This window comes from Typopeltis vanoorti, chromosome 18, assembly GCF_054136105.1.
Source record: "Typopeltis vanoorti isolate ZY-2024b chromosome 18, IOZ_Tvanoo_1.0, whole genome shotgun sequence".
In the NCBI taxonomy this organism is placed as follows: domain Eukaryota; kingdom Metazoa; phylum Arthropoda; class Arachnida; order Uropygi; family Thelyphonidae; genus Typopeltis; species Typopeltis vanoorti.
In genome coordinates this window covers 79,324,733-79,344,896 of record NC_143566.1, presented here as the reverse complement: position 1 = coordinate 79,344,896, position 20,164 = coordinate 79,324,733, and the positions used below count along the sequence as shown (strand labels likewise).

Sequence of the window (20,164 nt, the reverse complement as noted above, 5' to 3'; positions counted from 1 at the left end):
GTTATTTTTCAAAATGGTCGTCACTGTAGAATGAGACCATCCGAAGTCATGTGCGATCACATTGACAGACTTACCAAAAGTTAGCTTGCAACTTGGTTTCAAGATCATTTGCTTGCCTTTTTTTCTGTGATTCTTCACTAGGTTTTGTGATTGGGCATGTAGTTGCCAGGTTGCACAAAATATCATGAAACATTTAACAATAAATACACAAATAACCTATTTCTCAAACACAAAATCAACATAGGAACTGTTGAAGACACGTGTCAATTGCCGACTGCCAAGGGAGGTTGTCGCTATATGCACTGTTGCCACTGCGCATGATGCATTGTTGCTAAATGGAAACCTTTTTTCTTTACGCTTGCTGGCATCTTGTTTGTAAGTATAGCCAAAAATGTTATTTATTCCCTTATAGGATCACGGATGTATCTTCGAATGGATGTAACTCGAACAGACATAAGTCGAGGGATGACTGTGTGTGTGTGTATATATATATATATATGTTAAGAATACCAAGCAATTTTTTAAAACCTGGTTTTTACTCCATTTCCCAAGTAAGCCAAACAGACAAATAAGTCAAGTTTGCGCCTGCAAGTGATGCAAGTCTAGCTGATCCTACAGGTAGTGCAAGACCAATGCAACTCGTGGTAAAGGTGGCATGAACTCTGATCACTAATCTTTATATTTACCCTTAATGCCAAAACACATCTCCAAGAAGGAGATGCATGATGTTTTGTATTAAAGGCAAGAGGCCACTACCCAGACCGGTTTTGACCTTTATTGAGGTCTCATCAGTGGGAGCTAGGCTAGAAATACCAAGATTTAGTAATACAGAGCTCATAAGTATTTTACCAGAACAAGTTGCCATAAGGTGTTTTAACCTTATTAAATAAAAATCTCTGGAGGAGATATAAATGTAGAAAGTATTTTACCTTGGTTTTACACAAGGTAAAATACTTTCTACACACATATATATATATATATATATATATATATATATATATATATCATCATCATCATCATAACTCTTATTACAGATACAGACCATATTGGTCTGTTCTGGTCTCATTATCCATCTAATATTCTCTTTTGAGGTCTACCTGGCCTTTATTATTAATTGTTTAGGATATCAGGTGTTGGCCATTCAGTTTACATGTTCTATCCAATTTTGTTTTGTAATTGTTTAATTTTTCTTTTATTGATTTTAATTTTAGTTCTTTTAAAATATCTTAGCTCAGTGGATGTGGCGTTTGCACACCACGGCGCTTGGCCACATGAAGGAAGATTTGATTTCGAGTCTAGTCGGTGACTAGAGGAAATTTTTGCAAGCCTTTTTTTGACTGGTTCCCGAGTTTGTCGATCTCTGGCACGGGCAAGCCGGTTTTCCCTCCCGGAAACTCGGGTTTTTCGTCTTGTAAACTCAAGAAAATAGACCGTAGAACCCACATTATTTCCGACATTAAATACGAGTGTTAGGGTTAGGGACCACGAGATGGCGGCACTCGTTGAGCCATCTCTCTTCACTGCATGCTGCTTAATTAGTGATAGCCTTGGGCCAGCTATCTCCGATTGGGTACCAGTGGAGATTTAACTGCCCACTCAGTCTCCAAAAGTTAGATAGGGCTAAAAACGGCATTGCCTACTCCCTATATATGGGAATAATAAGGTGTTAGCTGATAAAATATCTTCATTCCTTTGTTGGTCTAATAATGTGTATTTTGCAGTTCTTCTCATGAATCTCATTTCACTTGTTTTTATTTGTTGTTTATCTTGCCAAAAGTTTTTCCATTTGGTTATACTATAAATTAAAGATGCCAAGAAATTATATTCTTGGTTTAATCCTTTATTCAAATGTAAGCAAACAAAGTGTGCACGTGAAGTAACTTCACAACTGGACAACTCGTATATAGAGGCTAATGACTTCATTACTTACCTTAGTACATAATGCAAAGCACATATCCTTATGAACATGTATAATGCTATGTATTATGGGAACGGTCACTACCCAGACTGGTGTGACCTTTATTGAGGTCTCATCAGTGGCCAGATCCAGAAGCGCTACTAGGGTTGAAGTAATGCCGAAATCATATTTCCATATACAAGTAGCCAAAGGGTGTCACCTTATTACTGAGATACTCTGGAAAGTACAACAGGAGAGATTGAAGAGGGGTTATGAATGAGGAAGTGAGTGGCATGAGTATGAGAAATGAGAGAATGGGTGTGCAAGATGAACAGGGAAATGGGGAAGGCTCACGGTGGACAGGGGTACACAGAGTGAGAAAGGTGGATGCTCCAAGAGGATGTGAGAGCATGTGTAGACAGGAAAGGAATGGCATGACCTGGGATCAAGAGTAAACAGTTGGAATTGAAGAGGGTTCTAAAATGAATAATCAGAAAGGGAAATGGGCCCCAGTCGAGCATGGTGAGATTATTTCGAATGAGTGGTATCAGTGAAACTAGCTGTAGATCTGGGAACGAGCTGTTGTGTTTGTATACAAATGCTAGAAGTGTAAGAAACAAGGCACATGAAATGGTTGCACTAATTGAGTCTGTTCACCCAAAAATTGTGGAATAAATAAGATGGTTAGATGAGGACATTCCTTCAGAATACTTGGTGATATATTATCAAGTCGCACAGCCTTATTTACATCTAGTTTGCTCAACTCTCCATACACCTCTTGCTCACTTACAGTCAGTCTCTCTTTTCCCATCATCAACTGCTCTCAGTCTCTCCATGAAGTTGCATTCACAAGATTGAAAGACCTTTATGAACTGCTCATTAAGTATCTCCACCACACCTTCTGCAACCGGTGTCTTTATACCATTTTCTCCAATCAATGTCATCCTTCCATAATCATTCTTTCTTTTGCTGGCTACATATTGAAAAAACACCTTTAGGATTCTTCTTGGCTTCATTAGCTAACTAACTGCTGTTCATACCTCACTTTAGCTACCCTCACCAACTAAGGCCTTGCTTGGTATTGGTATGGAATTGGTTATTTCCACTTCTCTTATGCTGCCTCCATAATGCCCTTTTTCTCTGTATTGCATGCTTAATCTCTTTATATCCATTTCACACCTACCTTATTTAATGTTCTCACCCTTGGAACACATTTAGACATTGCGTTTACTAGCTAGTTTTTTTAAATCCCCCAAGCTGCATTGATCTCTTTTCCAGCTAACTCCTCATAATCACCCCCCTTGTAGTTACACACAGGGACGGCGGAAGCGGGTATGCTGGCGCCGCTACGAAGGTGGTGCCGCTGCCTAGGCACCATTCATAAGTTCATTTTTAAGAAATAAAATTTTTATCATGAAAACAAAAAATTCTTAGAATGATCAATATTATAATAAATAAGGCCAGATACACCAAATAAAAATTTTAAAAAATTGTATATTGATGCCTCTTTGATCAGCCGGCTGTTTACAATTTTGCAGCGAGAGCAGGCTAAATGCTTGCCTACTGCAGTCTATCTAAAGTGAAATGGTGAACGGTTTTTATGTGCAGAAACGAATTTTCGTACAAAACATTTGTTGGTAGTTAACCAGTCATGTGGTACGCATCTCAGTAGGCTACTGATAGTAGCGCAGTGCGGACTATTATTTCATCTCTGTGTCGTGTTGTGTAATAATTTCTTGTGGGTATAAAATAGAAATGGAATCAAAAATTTTAAAAAAAGTTATCTTTTTTTTAATTTGAAGCAGATGTTAAGAAACAAACTTGGGCTCTTAATAAATTTTTAAAATATTAAAATATTCTGATGCAGATTGTAACCAACTCGATACATCAGAAATCAGAGTTGAAGAACCGTGCACATCATCCAGTTTGCATGAAAGTACTATTGCAACTATTGAACAAGATAACAAGACGCATGATTTAAGTGAAAAGCAGTTAGGAGAAGATTTAGTTGTAGTTGACCACGAAACTAACACATTGTTAGTCTCTGTAAATTTAGAAGATCCAGGTAAATGGGGAAATATTGATGAAAAATTACGAGTTGTTTTAATTGAAATGGGGCCTGTTCAAAAGAAAAATATAATATATCCCAGAGATACATATGGTCATAAATTTGGGGACACATATTATAATAGAAAAATGGAAAATTAAAATTCTTTTAATGGGTGAAATTTTAAGGTATGCAGGGGATTAGCCTTCAGCACCCGAGTCTGGTGGTGGGGCTGCCACCTTCTAGGCCCCCAGACCAGCCTATGAGGAAGTGCTATCCTGTTGGTCCGCGGGAGGTATTTTATTTCCCTCCTACCCTTCATAGTAAACTCTGACGAGCATTCCCTGATCCGCCACCAGGGGACACGCCCGATGGGGGTTACAGGCGTCCCCAAATGAGATAAAATTCCTTGGTAGCCAAAATTTAGATTTTCGCAGATCATCTGATAAATTGCATGAAAGGAATAACGGCAATTTTTTAAAATTAGTCGAACTGTTTGTGAAGTTTGATCCCGTTATGGAAAATCATGTTTAAAGGACCCTACAATGAAACAATAGAGTACACTATTTGAGTAAAGACAGTCAAAATGAAATATTGGAAACTTTAAGTAACGCAAACAGGGATAATTTTATTAATAATTCGAAAATGTAAATATTCCATTATTTTAGACTGCACACCTGATGTAAGTAAAACAGAACAAATTAACGTTATTATTCGCTTTGTTTCCTGTGACAATGGAATTGTCAAGATCAGGGAAAACTTTTTAGGTTTTGCAGATATATCAGATTATTGTTGCACATAAACCACAGGGCGTGGTTTATGTGCAACAATAATGGAACAACTGGAAAATGGAACATTCCCATTGAAGACATGCGAGGTCAAGAGTATGACAATGGGGCAAATATGAAAGGGAAAAAATATGGGAACCAAAATTTGCTTTTAAACAAAAATCCTCAAGCTTTTTACATGCCATCTGCTGCTCATACTCTAAATTTAATCAATAACGATGCAGCCAAAGTGAATGCAGATACAATTAGTTTCTTTGCAATTATTCAAGAAATATACAATTTCTTTTCATTCTCTTACAAACGTTGGGCAATCCTTTTAAAGTTCGTAAAAAAATTAACATTGAAACAGCCATCAGAAATGCGATGGGATAGTAAAATTAATGCAATTTACCCTCTACGATATCAGTTAGGAGAAATTTATGCACTTTTGAAATTTTAAATAATGAAAATTTTAATAAAGAAACTCTGTATGAAGCACAAACATTATGTGCATAAATAAAGGACTACAAATTTATTTGCTCTCTTATAACTGGGCATGATTTACTTAACAGAATAAACCCTGTGAGTAAAATGCTTCAAGACAAAAATATGAACGTTACACTTGCTTTAGAATCTATCGAAAACTTAAATATTCTTACAAGACTATCGATCAGATACAAATTTTAAAGAAGTTCTAAAAAGGTAAAAGAACTGAGTGAAGAGGTGGACGGAGAACAAGAATTTAAAACTGGTACGGTAGTCCGACGACAAAAGAAGACACGACAATTTGACTACGAGCATCATGACGAAAAGCCACAATTGCCAGAAGATAAATTTAGAGTGAATGTGTTTTATACACTTCTAGATGTTGCAATGTGCTCATTAATAGAACGTTTTGAACAACTAAAAACATATTATGATAATTTCATTTCCTTGCATAGTGAAGATTTACGAAAAAATTGTGACGATTTAGAGATTCTCTTCAAAGATGGCGACAATAAAGACGTAAATGCAATAGAACTATATGACGAGTTATGTGCCTTCCGGGATATTTTTCGGAAGAATAATTTAAATATTCAAAACCCTTTTGATATTTTTAATTTTATTGTGTCCAATAATTTATCTTTCCCTAACTTTTCAATTGCTTTAAGAATACTATTAACCTGACCTGGTGGCGAGCAGTGAACATTCCTTTTCCAAGTTTAAATTGATTAAAACCTACTTAAGAACAAGTATGTCACAAAAAAGGCTTGTTAGTTTGGCGTTAATAGCTATTGAAAATTATGTATGTGTGGAATTAGACATTAAGACCATTATTTCTAATTTTGTGAAAATGAAATCAAAAACCTTAAAATTTTAATTAAAAAAATTTCAAGTATATTTATGTAATTTAATTTATTTTCTGTTATTCTGTAAAGATATTATTTTTTGAATACTTATATTAAGTGTTCTAATTATTTCTGAATTCTTTTATTATTTTCTCATCTATCTTGAGTTTCTTTTAATTCCCTAAAAGGTTTTTTACAAGTTACTAAGAATTTAGTAACTTGTAAAATGCAAGAATTTTTTAAAAACTTTAGTTCAAATAAATTTTAATTTTAATTAAAATTCATTTTAATTTTGTTAACGATTCTGGTCGGTGAGAAGGTTATAATCCCTGTATCATTATATTCAACGATTAAAGTGAAGTGGCTTTATCAAAATTTGCTTTAACTTTGAGAATTTTTTGAATATTCAGGTTTTTAATGATTATCCTGCCTAGTCAACACCCCAGTTCGTTACATTTAGCGAACCAACGTGTGACTGTTCTGTCAAAATTTATTTAAGAAATTTCAAATAATTTAAATTTTTATTATCGTAAAAGAACCACACACGCCTGGATCGTTACAGTGGCACTTAGATAGACATTGCATGCGGGCGGCAAAGACCCTACCGCCGGTGCTGGTTACACATATATCCTTTTCTTACAGAGGTCCTCACACTATGAGCCTATCTCTGTGTCTGGTGTTGTAGTTAAGTTGTTGGAGGAGCTTGTGAGAGCTGGGATCCAGAATTGGGTTGACAACAATAGTATTGTCTTTGATGTCTTTGCAAAGTATTATCTTTGATGGGCAGCATGGATTTGCTGGTGGAAGGTCATGTTTTAGTAATCTACTTACTTATTACAATAAGGTGACTGCTTCCTTGGAAAGAGGAAAAGGATACACAGTAATATACTTGGATTTTGGAGGGAAGTTTGATAGATTACTGCATGATAAGTTGATAGTCAAATTAGAGTAGTGGGGTTGGATATTAGATTGGTGCATTTGATTGGAGACCGGCTGTCTGATTGGTATCAGCGAGTTGTGTATGGAGGAGCGATATCTAGGAAAAGGAAAGTTACTGGTGGTGTGCCTCAGGGGTCTGTTTTAGAGCCATTGCTGTTTAACTTTTATATTAATGATATTGGTGACGATTTGGATGGAGATATTCAGTTGTTTGCAGATTATGCAGAGTTGGGATGAACCATGAAGAGTAGAGAGGATATTGTGACCTTGCACGAGGACTTGAATGGATTGAGTGATTGGGCACGAGAATGGGGATGTGAATTCAATGTTGCAGAGTGTGGGGTTTTAAAATTTGGAAAACAAAAATGGGATGCAGAATTTATGCTTGATGAGGATATATTGTCAGAGGTGGAGGAAATAAGAGATCTGTGGGTGATAGTGGATAAAGATCTGAAATTTAGGGGACACAGCAGCGCACTCGGGATTTAATCTTGGAGGCAGCCGAGCACTCAAGATTTAATCTTGGGGGGGGGGGGGGGGGCATTCATGATTTAATCTTAGGGGGGCCGAGTTGAGTAGACGATTGGAGAATGCACACTACATTGCATATGAATTATGACTGAGCATCTGCAGTGATTGCCAATACATGATGCCCATGATCTCCTCTGGTCTGGCTCGGGCAAACGAAGTAGCACTTGGTCCGCAGTACTTCGTTCGCCTTGTGTTTACAGCAACCGGGATTCCCGAGAGATATAGGGTATCCCACCTTATATGGCCGCTAATTCATAAGTAATATAGAAATAGAACACATGACATAAATAAAAAAAGAAAAAAATAGAAAAAAAATTAAACCTTTTTCTTTTGAGGCGTCAGTGCCCCTTGGCCCCCTCCCTGGGTGTGCCACTGATGGGACACATAGCCAAAATTGTGATGATGGCACAAAGGCTTCTGGGAAGGAATGATGTGGAGGACACTGACTTATAGAGGTAATGAGATTCTTGTTCCGTTGTATAAGGCTTTGATTAGCCCACACGTGGACTGTTGTGCCCAGGTTTGGTCACTTGGTTTTCAGAAAGACGAGGAGGTGTTGGAAGGGGTCCAGAGGCGAGACTGACTAAGGTAGTTTCTAACCTCTGGAATTTTGAGTATGAGGAAAGATTGAGAAGATGCAACTTGCAGTCTGATGGATGGTAGGAGGAGGGGAGATATGATAGAAACCTACAAGTTAGTAAGGGATTGTTGTAGGATCAATGCTAGGGAGGTTCTACAGAAAATAGTGGGAGATCAGGGAAGAACCAGAGGTCATCCCTGGAAACTGTATAAAGAAAGTCTGAGTAGGGGAGTGAGAAGCAGGTTTTTTTCATGTAGAGTTGTGAATGATTGGAATGCCTTGCCTGAGAGTGTGGTGTCTGCAGAGAATTTGAGTATGTTTAAAGCAGGTATGATGAGCTGTGTATATGATAAAAGGACCTCCTAGCTTTGACTCTATGGGGTCTTGGGTAATGATAATAATAATAATTAGAGATAGATGTTGAAAGTTTTTTGACTTGGTTATACTATGAATTGAAGATGCCAAGAAATTATATTTTTGTTGTTTTAAGGATACTTGCGACATAAGACTGAATGATATAATCACGTAATCACAAGAAAGATATTTATTTAACCAAATATTTCGGTCTGGAAATAGCAGACCATCGTCGGTGGATTGAAACTGACCACAGCATCCTTTGGTCCAAAACGCGCCTCTTACATAGATCCCGTTATAGGTTCGAACGTTTGTTCAAGGAAAGCGTGGAGGCCTTGCTCCATCATCCCAACCTGAATCGTAATGACTGCATATCTATATCAAAAATCTGGGAAAGCCTAATCAAGATTACTCATTAATTTTTTTTTTTTTTTTTTTTTTTTTTTTTTTTTTTTTTTTTTTTTTTTTATAGCAAATTCAATCATGTTTCTACTTCAAAATATTTCGTTTCATACTTAGTGATATAACATCACGCGGCATGTTCTAATTTCAACGATCTATTGTTAGTATTCTAGCTTGTATATTTTTTTTAAACTGTTCTTGTAATACCACCGACGATGGTCTGCTATTTCCAGACCGAAATATTTGGTTAAATAAATATCTTTCTTGTGATTACGTGATTATATCATTCAATTATATTTTTGGTTTACACCTTTATCCAGGTGTTATGGGATGCTAAGGCAAATGATGTGAAGTCATTAGCCTCTAATATGAGTTGTCCAGTTGTGAAGTTAATTCACATGCAAACTTTGTTTGCTTACACTTGTATTAAGGATTAAACTAAGAATATAATTTTATGGCATCTTTGATTCTTCATCTTATTTGTTTATTATCCAAATTTCACTGCCATGTGATAATGTGGGCACACTGCTCAAGTATTGTATATTTTCAAGTGTGTTTCTTTTTGTCCAATGCTTGGATTGAGTGTTCTATTTATCAGGCCTTAATCTGTAAAAATTTTGAAGTTTTTAATTTTGTCTTTTTCCCCTTCATATGATATTTCACATCCAAGTTAACTGAAAGTGTTTATATGTTCTATTATTTTATTATTAATAACCATTTTACTTCTAACTGGAGTTTGTCCACAAAATTCCATTGTTTTAGTTTTATCTATGGATATTTTTATTCCAAACTGTTCTACTATAATGCTTTTTCTTATTCAATTTCATCATCTTTTTTTTTTTTTTTGCTACTTAACCATCTTTTAAAGGGCAGTTTTTTATTTTCAATTATTGTTTTTATTTCTTGTGCCGTATATGTAATTTTTTATTTTTATGATATTTTTTGTGTATTCCTGGACTTTCATATGCTGCTGATGTAATCATTTCTTTTATGTTATTCCATTATTTCTCAATGTCTTTATTTTCTTGTATTTTTTCTAAGTAGTTATTAATTCTCTGTTGGTATAAATTTCTTATACTTGAATTGTTTAGTAGTCTTACTTTGTAATTAAATTTTGTTTCTCTAGTCTGTGTATGTGTTTGTAACCAATTTGGTGGAAACCTTAATTTTGACACTAAATAGTGATGTGTGTATTCCTAGCCCTCTTCTGACTTTAACATCTAGGAAAAGGTTTGCTGTTTTTTCATTTGCTATAAATTAGTTTATTATTGATTTTTGTCGTTTTGCATACCATGTATATTTATGTATATTTTTATGTTTGTAGAATGCATTCATTATTTTTAAATCATTATATATTATATAATCAATGAGTCACTTTCCATTTTTGTTTACTGTTGCTTCTCCAAATTTTTCTATATTATTATTATTACTTTTTGTAAAAGTGATCATTTTCTTCTCCTTTTCCTTCTTTGGGGGCATTATACTCCAACAACTGTTAAATTTGCTTTATTTAATTTTAATCACACTTCTAATATTCTTTCATTCCAGTATGTATAATGAGTTATTTTTGCTTTAATTGATTTATGGATCCAAATCATTACACCAGCTTCTTGCAGAAGCTGGTGTAATGATTTGGTATTTGTTTGTAATTGTTTGGTATTTGTAATGCTGCAAGTATTTGTTTGTCCACTCCAGTGTATATGATATGATAATTAGTTGTTTCATTTGTTCCTTTAAGTTTCTTTTTTGTTTTTGTCAAAACTGCAATTTTTTCTATATTTCTATGCAATTTTATCTAATTTTTCTTTTTGTGCTATGCTTCTAATGTTCCATGTAGCATATTTCACCATGTTTTTCTTTTTCCAAAGTTTCTTAACCTTTTCCAATTTGTAGTCTTTTCCCATGTTTTCTGTCTGGTTTGGATTTCATTGAGACTTGAAAGTAATAAGTGTTTCCCTATGTCAAGTTAGTAGCATGACGATAGGTGTCCAAGTGGTGGGGCTACCACGTTAAGGCAACCAGGCTTGTCTTTTTGCAGTAGATAGTGGAAACTACAATTTGAGAGGACAGCATCACCCCTTTGCCTTTGAATTTCTCTAATAGCACAGGGGGAGGGGGGAGTAAGAAGTAAGAGAGAGAGAGAGTAGAGGAAAGAAGAGTAGAAGCAGTCTACAGATATGGTATACCAAGTGTATAGTGTAGGAAATAAGATCAGGTCTAGCTCAGGTATCTCGGGTTTGCAATGTCTGTACTCACCAATGTGAGCCCCTGAGAAATACACACACAATACAAAGGGGGGTCTGGAAAATTCTGGTAAACACCTAGCACAAAAATTATATTAAAGCAACTGATATAACCACAAGAAAGAACATACTAGTAGCAGAGTTATGAAGATAACTTATATTCTCGTATATTGTTGTGGTTACATCAGTTGCTTTAATATCATTTTTGTTCTAGGTGTTTATCAGACTTTCCAGACCTTCTCCCTCGTGTGTGTGTGTGTGTGTGGAGAGAGAGCTAGGAGTCACCCCTGGAAGTTGTGTAAGAGTGTAGTTAGTAAGAATGTGTGTGGACTAGATCTTTTGCTTGGAGAGAGTGGTGAAGTTGAATAGGTTGCCAGAAGTAGTTGAGTGCCCTGACAGTAAAGTTTGGAGAGGTTTGATAGGTATTGTGTATATAAATTTAGTTTAGTGCAGATTTCCTGGAATGAGTCATCTGACTGTGTGGAGATATCCATGTAATAATAATATTCTTTGCTTTCTTCTTTTCCCTTATTTTCCCAAACACTTCTGTTTTTGTGGAAATCATTTCCTACTCTGCTGTTTAAGTCTTCTGTGAAAACCAGTCTTTCCTTTTTCTTTATCAGCAGAAGTCTGAAACTCCTCATATTCCTAATATTTCCAAACTGGAACATCCTGTGGGACTACAGACATAGATATCATTGTTCTATTTTCTTATTTTGAAATTCAACCTCATCACTATTTGAAATTGCTTTCCATTCAAGAAGTTAATCTTTGTGTTTATTGTTGATTATGGCAGATGCTCTTCCTTCCCATGGTCACTGTTTCTTGAATATAACATCTTATAATTATTTAGAAGTACTTCACTTGTTTAATTCTTTCATGTCCTGGTAACTTTAGTTATTTTGACATATTTTTATAATTCTTCTGTTAGCTTCTTCCATAGTTGATTCTTACTTTGATGGTGCTTCTCTTCAGTTCTGTTTAATTTGTGGTTATTCAAGTGGCTGACTTTTTCACTGACAAAAGCAGCTGGAGCCTTATTTAAACAAGTGATTCAGCATACATTACAGCATATTGTCCATCGTATTTATCTTGTTTAAGAAGTGCAGATTATACATTGATTGACTAACTTCAAAAATGCCAGCCCATCCCATAACAAAAATAAATAAAATAACTTTTGTTCTTTAGGGTATGGTTTCTGGATACTTAGCCCACTCATGATACTGTAGGCTGTAAACCAGAAATTGTTTTCAACCAATATAATAGGTTTAGAACCTTTTCTAGGTATGATTTTTTTTCCCCTGAGATTTCCAGTATTTAGTATGTAGATCAGGTTAGATACATTTTTCACCCTTGAAATCTTACCTAAACAAACTTCTTGATTTTGGTCTTGAGTGCTTAGCTCATCTTTGCATGTATCTGTATCCAAGTGCCTGATGTTCACAGCAGGATTTCACTGTGCTCTTAGGCCAGTTATTGTTTGTGTGATGAAAAATCATGCTTCTTCTCTATAAGACTAACTCATCTTTAAGTTGATATAGTTTTTATTTTAGCATGTTATGTCAGTGAGAAGAATCAAATCCAGTCTTTCTTTTTTCTTCTTTTAACCAAAAGGTGCAGCATTAGTGCTTGCATGCATATCATTGTTCTGTGATCCTCAGTGATGGCAATGTAATATTGCCAAAATATTGGAAGTATTAAATAAAATTGTTATAATTAATATCTAGAATACATTGCAGTTTCCTGAGAAAGTAATAGTTACGAATGGCAAATGTATAAGTCTTTCTACCAAAATTATTAGAGGTATGTTAAATGAGAAAATGCACAAGATGTGTTTTCTGCGAGGTAAAATGAATACTGATTGAGGTATTGGATATAAGGAGTAAGCAAGGATGGAATGAACTTTCCATGCTTCATGAAAGTGACTTATGACACACTGACAAGCACATCCAAAGTAATAACAGTGATTAATAACAAGTTCAAAGGCACTTGCCCTCAATCTCTCATATGTGCTCAACCTGACCTAACTTTCACCCAGGGAGAGAACAAGGAGACAACTTCGAAAACAATTTGAAGAAAAACATCAAAATGGAGACAGCAGTTAGGTCTTTGACCACAAACAAGAAAAATTGGTGCAGAAATCAAGTGACACCACTAGTAGCCACTGTCGTGTCATGCCACATTTGCCAGTATGTAGGCACTGCATAGGAAATGTGCAAGCCCCTTGCATATCCACTTCACTAACATCTGTGACCTCAATTCCAACCTTAATGGTATCCACTACCATCTCCAGTCTACCAAACTCCACCAGCTTTGCATCATCAGTAAACAACTGCACATCTTCAGATAAGCTAATTCCAATGTCATGAATGTACAATTTAAACAATAATGGTCCCAATCCAGATGCCTGTGGCACTCGAGTGCCTTCCTCTTTTGGGATACCACTTCTCCATAAACAAAGTGCTGATAGCTGTCTGAAAGACAATCAGATATTGAACTCATTAGTCTGTTATCTAATCCCATCTGTTTCAATTTAGCTACTAGCTTTTCATTTGGCAGTCAATCAAAGGCCTTTGAAAAATTCCAGTACACCACCACATATCCATTTCCTTTAATGAGTGGATTTGTCATCTTGTTGTAACACATAAGCAGATTGCTGAAACATGACTTACCCTCTCCATCCTACTCTGAATCCTAGTCCTCACCAACTTCTCTAACACCTTAACAATAACTTTAGACACACTGATTTGCCTACAGTTTGTAGCCTGTCTTATCTCCCACTTTGTGAAGTGAAACAATTTTTTTCCACTTTTCATTCCTTTTGGATTGTCCTGTTGCTTGCAAGACTCAGGTTAAACAGGTGTACCGAAGGTACAGTTAATTCCATAGAACATTCCCTCAAGATGTGGTGATATACTTTCAAGTCCTATTGTCTTATTAACATCATGTTTATTTATTATTCCTGACACCTCCAAGGAGTCCAAAGACTCATCGTGGGAGGACACCTACAACTGTCTCAACCACTATACCGCACCTCTACTACAAATCATCTCCATCAACGCCATCTACTGCCCACCTCCACTACCACCACAACTAGTATATTTTGTCTGTAAATTGTGTGTGATTTGTCTGTATGCGGGATGAAAAACCCTGCTGCCTCCATATGAGAACTGCTAACTCACCTTCGATTGAAAATTGTTTAATTCCTCATATATTTACTGCTCATTCACCATCAGTCTTTTCTCTTCCATACCTTCTATACTTCACCTTCTCATGATGTTGCTTTTATGAGGGTGAAATACACTGATAAACTGATTATCGAATAGTTCAACTGTATCCTCCACATTGGTTATCAGTTTGCCAGTGTTATCAACTAGGCTCATCCTCCCATAGTAGTTTTTTCTTCTAGTTGCCACATATCAAAAGAACTCACTAGGACATTTTTTAGCTTGATTGACAAATTTCTTATCATACTACACTTTTGTTGTCTTTACCAACCAACTCACCTTCCTAACTTGCTCTTTGCAATCTTCATGGAACTGATCATTACTAACGTTCATCTTGTGTTGCCTCCACAGTGTTTCTTCTTCCAGATTTCATGCTTAATCTGTTCATTTCATCCATTTTACTTCAACCTTGTTGAGCCTTTTCATCGTGGATTACACTCAGACATTGCTGCTGATAAATAACTCTTGATCAATGTCCATTCAGTGTTTATATTCTTCTGACTCAACTCTTCTTTTTGCACTATATCTCCCAGTTGTCTCCTAAGGTTTCCATAATCGCCAGCCTTGTAGTTTCACATATATCCCTTTTTTAAAGAAGTTCTCATGTGACTGATTTCGATCCAGGATCACATCATGGTCATCTCACCAACCAATGGAATATTAGACACTCTAATAGCAATCGCATCTTCTGATGATATAGCCAAATCTAAGTCTCTTAACCGTTGTGTACCCTCTGTTAAATATTGCATAAGATTTTTGTCCCTTAAGACCTGGAGAAATTCATTATTCTTATTCCATGATGTTATCTCTATTTGTCTTTATCAATATTATCTCTAATATTGCTGTAGTTGAAATCATTTATAATAATTATCCTTAGCTTGTTGGAAGTTTATTTTTCACTTGGTTAGACTATAATAAATTTAGTTTAATCCTTTATCCAAGGGTAAGCAAAACAAAGTTTGCACCTGAAAATATCTTCAGGACTGAGGTAAGATAGTGCAACACCAGGCAACTCCGAGCAAAGGTGGACCAAGCTCTCATCACTCCTTGTCTCAGTATCTCCCATAATGCAAAGCACATCTCCTTGCGGACATGTATACTGCTTTGCATTAAGGGAAGGGCGACTACCCAGACCGGTTTCAACCTTTATCGAGGTCTCGTCAGTGGGAGGCAGACCTTAATGCAAAGCAGTATACATGTCCGCAAGGAGATGTGCTTTGCATTATGGGAGATACTGAGACAAGGAGTGATGAGAGCTTGGTCCACCTTTGCTCGGAGTTACCTGGTGTTGCACTACCTTACCTCAGTCCGGAAGATATTTTCAGGGGCAAACTTTGTTTGCTTACACTTGGATAAAGGATTAAACTAAATTTATTACAGTCTAACCAAGTGAAAAATAAACTTCCAACATCTTTCTCTAAATCCAGAGTAATCCAATAATAAGGTGGTACACCTGTTGGCAACTCCTATAGATAAATATGACCTCTCCTATTGCTTCTGTCTTAGTATCTCCACATTTGGGTCTGCCTCCCACTGACGAGACCTCAATAAAGATTGAAACTGGTCTGGGTAGTGGCCCTTCCCTTAATGCATAGCAGTATACATGTCTGCAAAGAGATGTGCTTTGCATTATGGGAGATACTGAGACAAGGAGTGATGAGAGCTTGGTCCACCTTTGCTCGGAGTTGCCTGGTGTTGCACTACCTTACCTCAATCCTGAAGATATTTTCAGGCACAAACTTTGTTTGCTTACACTTGGATAAAGGATTAAATTAAATTTATTATATCCTTAGCTTGCTCACTAAGCCAAATTGTCTATACATTTTTTTGTCTCCACCTTCTACATTCCCTGGCCTATAGCAACACCAGAGCCTCCGTAGCTCAGTCAGTATAGACAAAGCCCTTTGGTCGGAAAGACCTGGGTTTGATTCCCATCAGTGATGTGAGTAACCTTTATCTGGTCTCTTTCGACTAAAGGTGAGTTAGCCGGTCTCATGCGGAGGTAGAGTTTTTTTTTCACCTGGAAACTGGTTTTTAGTACCCCAGAACAGGCAAACTGGTCCCATGAACATACATGGATTACAGTCATGAATACATCCCAGCCATATGACGGTTCCAAGCCCTGATAAAATTGGGGATTGAGGAAAGTAATGGTGAACTACCCTGTAAAAAATCTTACCAGGAATACTTTGTCGGCAATGCCTACAAAGTCACCTACGGTTGGAAACGACTGAAAGGAAAAATCAGAATCAATAGCAACACTACACCTAATATTTCATTCTATCAACTTACACTTCAAATCATTCTGCTTCACGACTACTGCCACTTTTTCCTTTTGTTTCTCAACCTTATATAGACATAATTACCTTGTTATCATTAGTTGCATTCCCCTCTCCCTTCTTGCCTTTCGTATATTTATGAAAAACATTATATCCCTCCATTTCTATTCTGGTCAACATGTCATTCTCATCCAACCATGTTTCACTTATTCTATCTAGTTTCAGGCACATAAACTCAGGCAATGTCATCTTTGTTGTTCCTGATACTCTTGGCATTCATAAAGAAGCATAATAATCCATTTCTTGTTCTATAACCAATCCTACTCATGTTGTCCTCTCCCCTTCCTCCAAATTTGTGACTTCTCCCTTCTTGCTCCTATCTGCTAACTTTTTGTCTCATATATTCCCGTTAGATTCAACCCCCCCCCCCATGCTGACCATTCCCATACATTCATTACTACTTTTAGAATTCATCTCCTTATACCTAGACTCCCTTGGCTCACTTTTCCCTCTAACTTATATTCCTGTTCTCACATTCTCCTCTTTATTCACAATCATATCAGTCTCACCTGGTCCACTCTCCTGCTCATTCACAACATCCCTAACTTCCACCAATACCTTATTTACATCGCTCATTACACTTCCTTACAGCAATCTTTCAAATTACTCACTCCAAAACCAGTCCATTGCTCTTATACAGTTTTATTCATCTCTCAAACTCATCCCACACATTTACAGATGATACTCTTCACACATTTTTGCTAACACCATTTGATATCTTTGCTCTCTTCAAAGCAACTCATCCTTGTCATGCCTGGTCATTACACAAACTACCCTTCCTACCAGACTGTTGTCTTTTAATTGCCTCAGTAATCTCCTTATATTCAATTTCACATTTGCCCTATGTCCAAACAAATAATTTGTTCCAGTCACAACCACTAACTCCCTCACACACTTGCTTCTCATCTCTGTCACCTCAATCACCTTATGCATTCTCCCTTCTGGAAAACAAACCTTGTGCACCCTCTCATTCATCACATCTTTTATGATAGAATCTCCTTATTTCCATATAGTGCTATTCTTGTCATTTGCCATTTTTTTCTCACCACTATCTTTCATTTTAATCTTCATCACTCTTCCATTTGTATCCACTGTATGTCTAAGTTCATTCTGTACATGCCTCATCTCACTCCTCATGTTAATCATTTCATTCTTCATTTCTTGCATTCCAGCAATTGTTTCGGCTGTTGCTTTGTCAGTTAGACTTTCTTCCATTCTCATAATCATGCAAGCTCTTTCTTTGTCAGTCAGGCACATTTCTGCTTCTGTAATTATGCCTGGTTTTCCTTTTTTTAATCTCATCCCACACATTTACAGATGACACTCTTCACACATTTTTTCTAACACCATTTGATATCTTTGCTCTCTATGAAGCAACTCATCCTTGTCATACCTGGTCATTACACAAACTACCCTTCCTACCACACTGTTGTCTTTTACTCGCCTCAGTAATCTCCTTATATTCAATTTCACATTTGCCCTCTGTCCAAACAAATAATTTGTTCCAATCACAACCACTAACTCCCTCACACACTTACTTCTCATCTCCATCACTTCAATCACCTTGTGCATTTTCCCTTCTGGGAAACAAATCTTGTGCATTCTCCCTTCTGGAAAACAAACCTTGTGCACCCTCTCATTCATCACATCTTTCATGATAGAATCTCTTTCCATATAGTGCTATTCTTGTCATTTGCCATTTCTTTCTCATCATTATCTTTCATTTTATTCTTCATCGCTCTTCCATTTGTATCCACCATATGCCTAATTTCATGCTGTACATGCCTCATCTCATTCCTCATGTTAATCATTTCATTCTGTACATGCCTCATCTTATTCCTCATGTTAATCATTTCATTCTTCATTCCTTGCATTTCGGCAATTGTTTCGGCTGTTGCTTTGTCAGTTAGACTTTTATTATTTTCACGCTCACTCTTTTGGCTATAATAAGGCAGTTGTAATCATTTTTATTATTGCCAGACTATAGGACAGCTTACACATTAGGATGTAGTTGTTATTAAATCATCTGAGATATCTCCTTCTCAAAGACACTAATATGAGTGATAATCATGTCTTCGCTAGTACAGAAGATATGGAATGGCAAGGATAAAATTCATCAAATATTCCTACGTAATATAACTTTCTGTAAGGAACGTGCTGCCATTATACATCAATAAAGCCAACAGTTTTAATTTTTATTTATTTGTTATTTTGTTCCCTTGAATTGTTTGTAAATGTTTTATTTGTATATGGTTTTGTGTATGTAGTTGAAGATGTATTTCAATACTTTTTATTTGTAGCGAGATCAATATCATTTACGTGCTATAGCACTTGACAAAGGAGTACCTCAACACAGAGCTACTGTGGAAGTAATTATTGATGTTGTTGATCGTGCTAATAATCCTCCCATATGGGATCAACCAGTTTACGGACCTATATTCATCAAAGAAAATCTTGAAGTGGGACAAAGGGTCATCACAGTAAAGGCTAAGTGAGTCAGAAATTTATTTACTCTTTTACTTTATCAGAAACCAAAGATTTCTGCCTTTCCTAAATATTCTTTTAGCATTTGAAAATAAGTAAATTAGATTTTTGAATAGGCAAATAAGAATGCTTCAAATCAGATACTAGGCTTAAAAATCTGGATTGATCATTATAGATTGTTATAATATAGGGATTACTATTTGCATGTGAAGTTCATAAAATGAATTTCACATGTAAATTTTAAATTATATGTGAAATAATACAAAAGTGATTATTTTTGTTAATATTGCTTATGCCTGAGGAATAAAATCTAACACTGTGCAGAATATTTTGTCCAGACCAATGTTATGCATTAATTAAGCATGCTACTGTTTTGTGATCATGGCATATTAACCATTTTGTCATATGCATATTTTTGCATTACTGGTCTTTATTGCTGAAATATGAATATGACAAAATGGTCATTAGTTTATGTTATTTATTATTATTACACAGTTATTTCCAATGAGTTGGAAAACATTATGGGAGACCCACACTAACCTTTATACACATAATTCTTATCATAGCTCTCTTTAAACTCGTTCACTGTCAGGGCACTTGCAATTAATTGTGACAATCTATTTCACTCCACCACTCTCCAAGCAAAAAATCTAGTCAGCACACTCTTACTAACTACACAACTTCCAGGAATGACTTCTGATTCTCTCTCTATATGACTTAAGTTTCTATCATATCCTCTCTTTCCCACCTAAGGAAAGAGAGGATATGATAGACCTACACACATCTTCAACCTATCCTTCTAGCAAGCATTCTGCAGACCTACAACCAGCTTAATCACTTCTCTCTGAATCTTCTTCATGATCACCTGATCCTAAAGAAACCAGGGTGACCAAATCTGTGCACAGCAGTCAAGATGTGACTGATTGGTTAGCATGTTTTTCAACATCCAAGTAATCCTTTAAACTATTTTGTCAACTTTTGCAATACGTCCTCTGAACTTCAGCACTCTGTCCACCATTATCCCAA

General features: G+C 36.1%; 1 protein-coding gene across 11 annotated transcripts in view; it reads left to right on the top strand.

Moving 5' to 3' along the window:
* Positions 1-20,164, top strand: part of CadN (neural cadherin) — a 1,238,426-nt gene that overhangs the window by 328,837 nt on the left and 889,425 nt on the right. For all 11 annotated transcript variants that reach the window (XM_090407912.1, XM_090407911.1, XM_090407917.1 and 8 more), the window contains exon 11: positions 18,955-19,145. In XM_090407912.1, the coding sequence (XP_090264038.1) occupies positions 18,955-19,145 (191 nt within the window). The remainder of the gene's footprint in view (positions 1-18,954; positions 19,146-20,164) is intronic.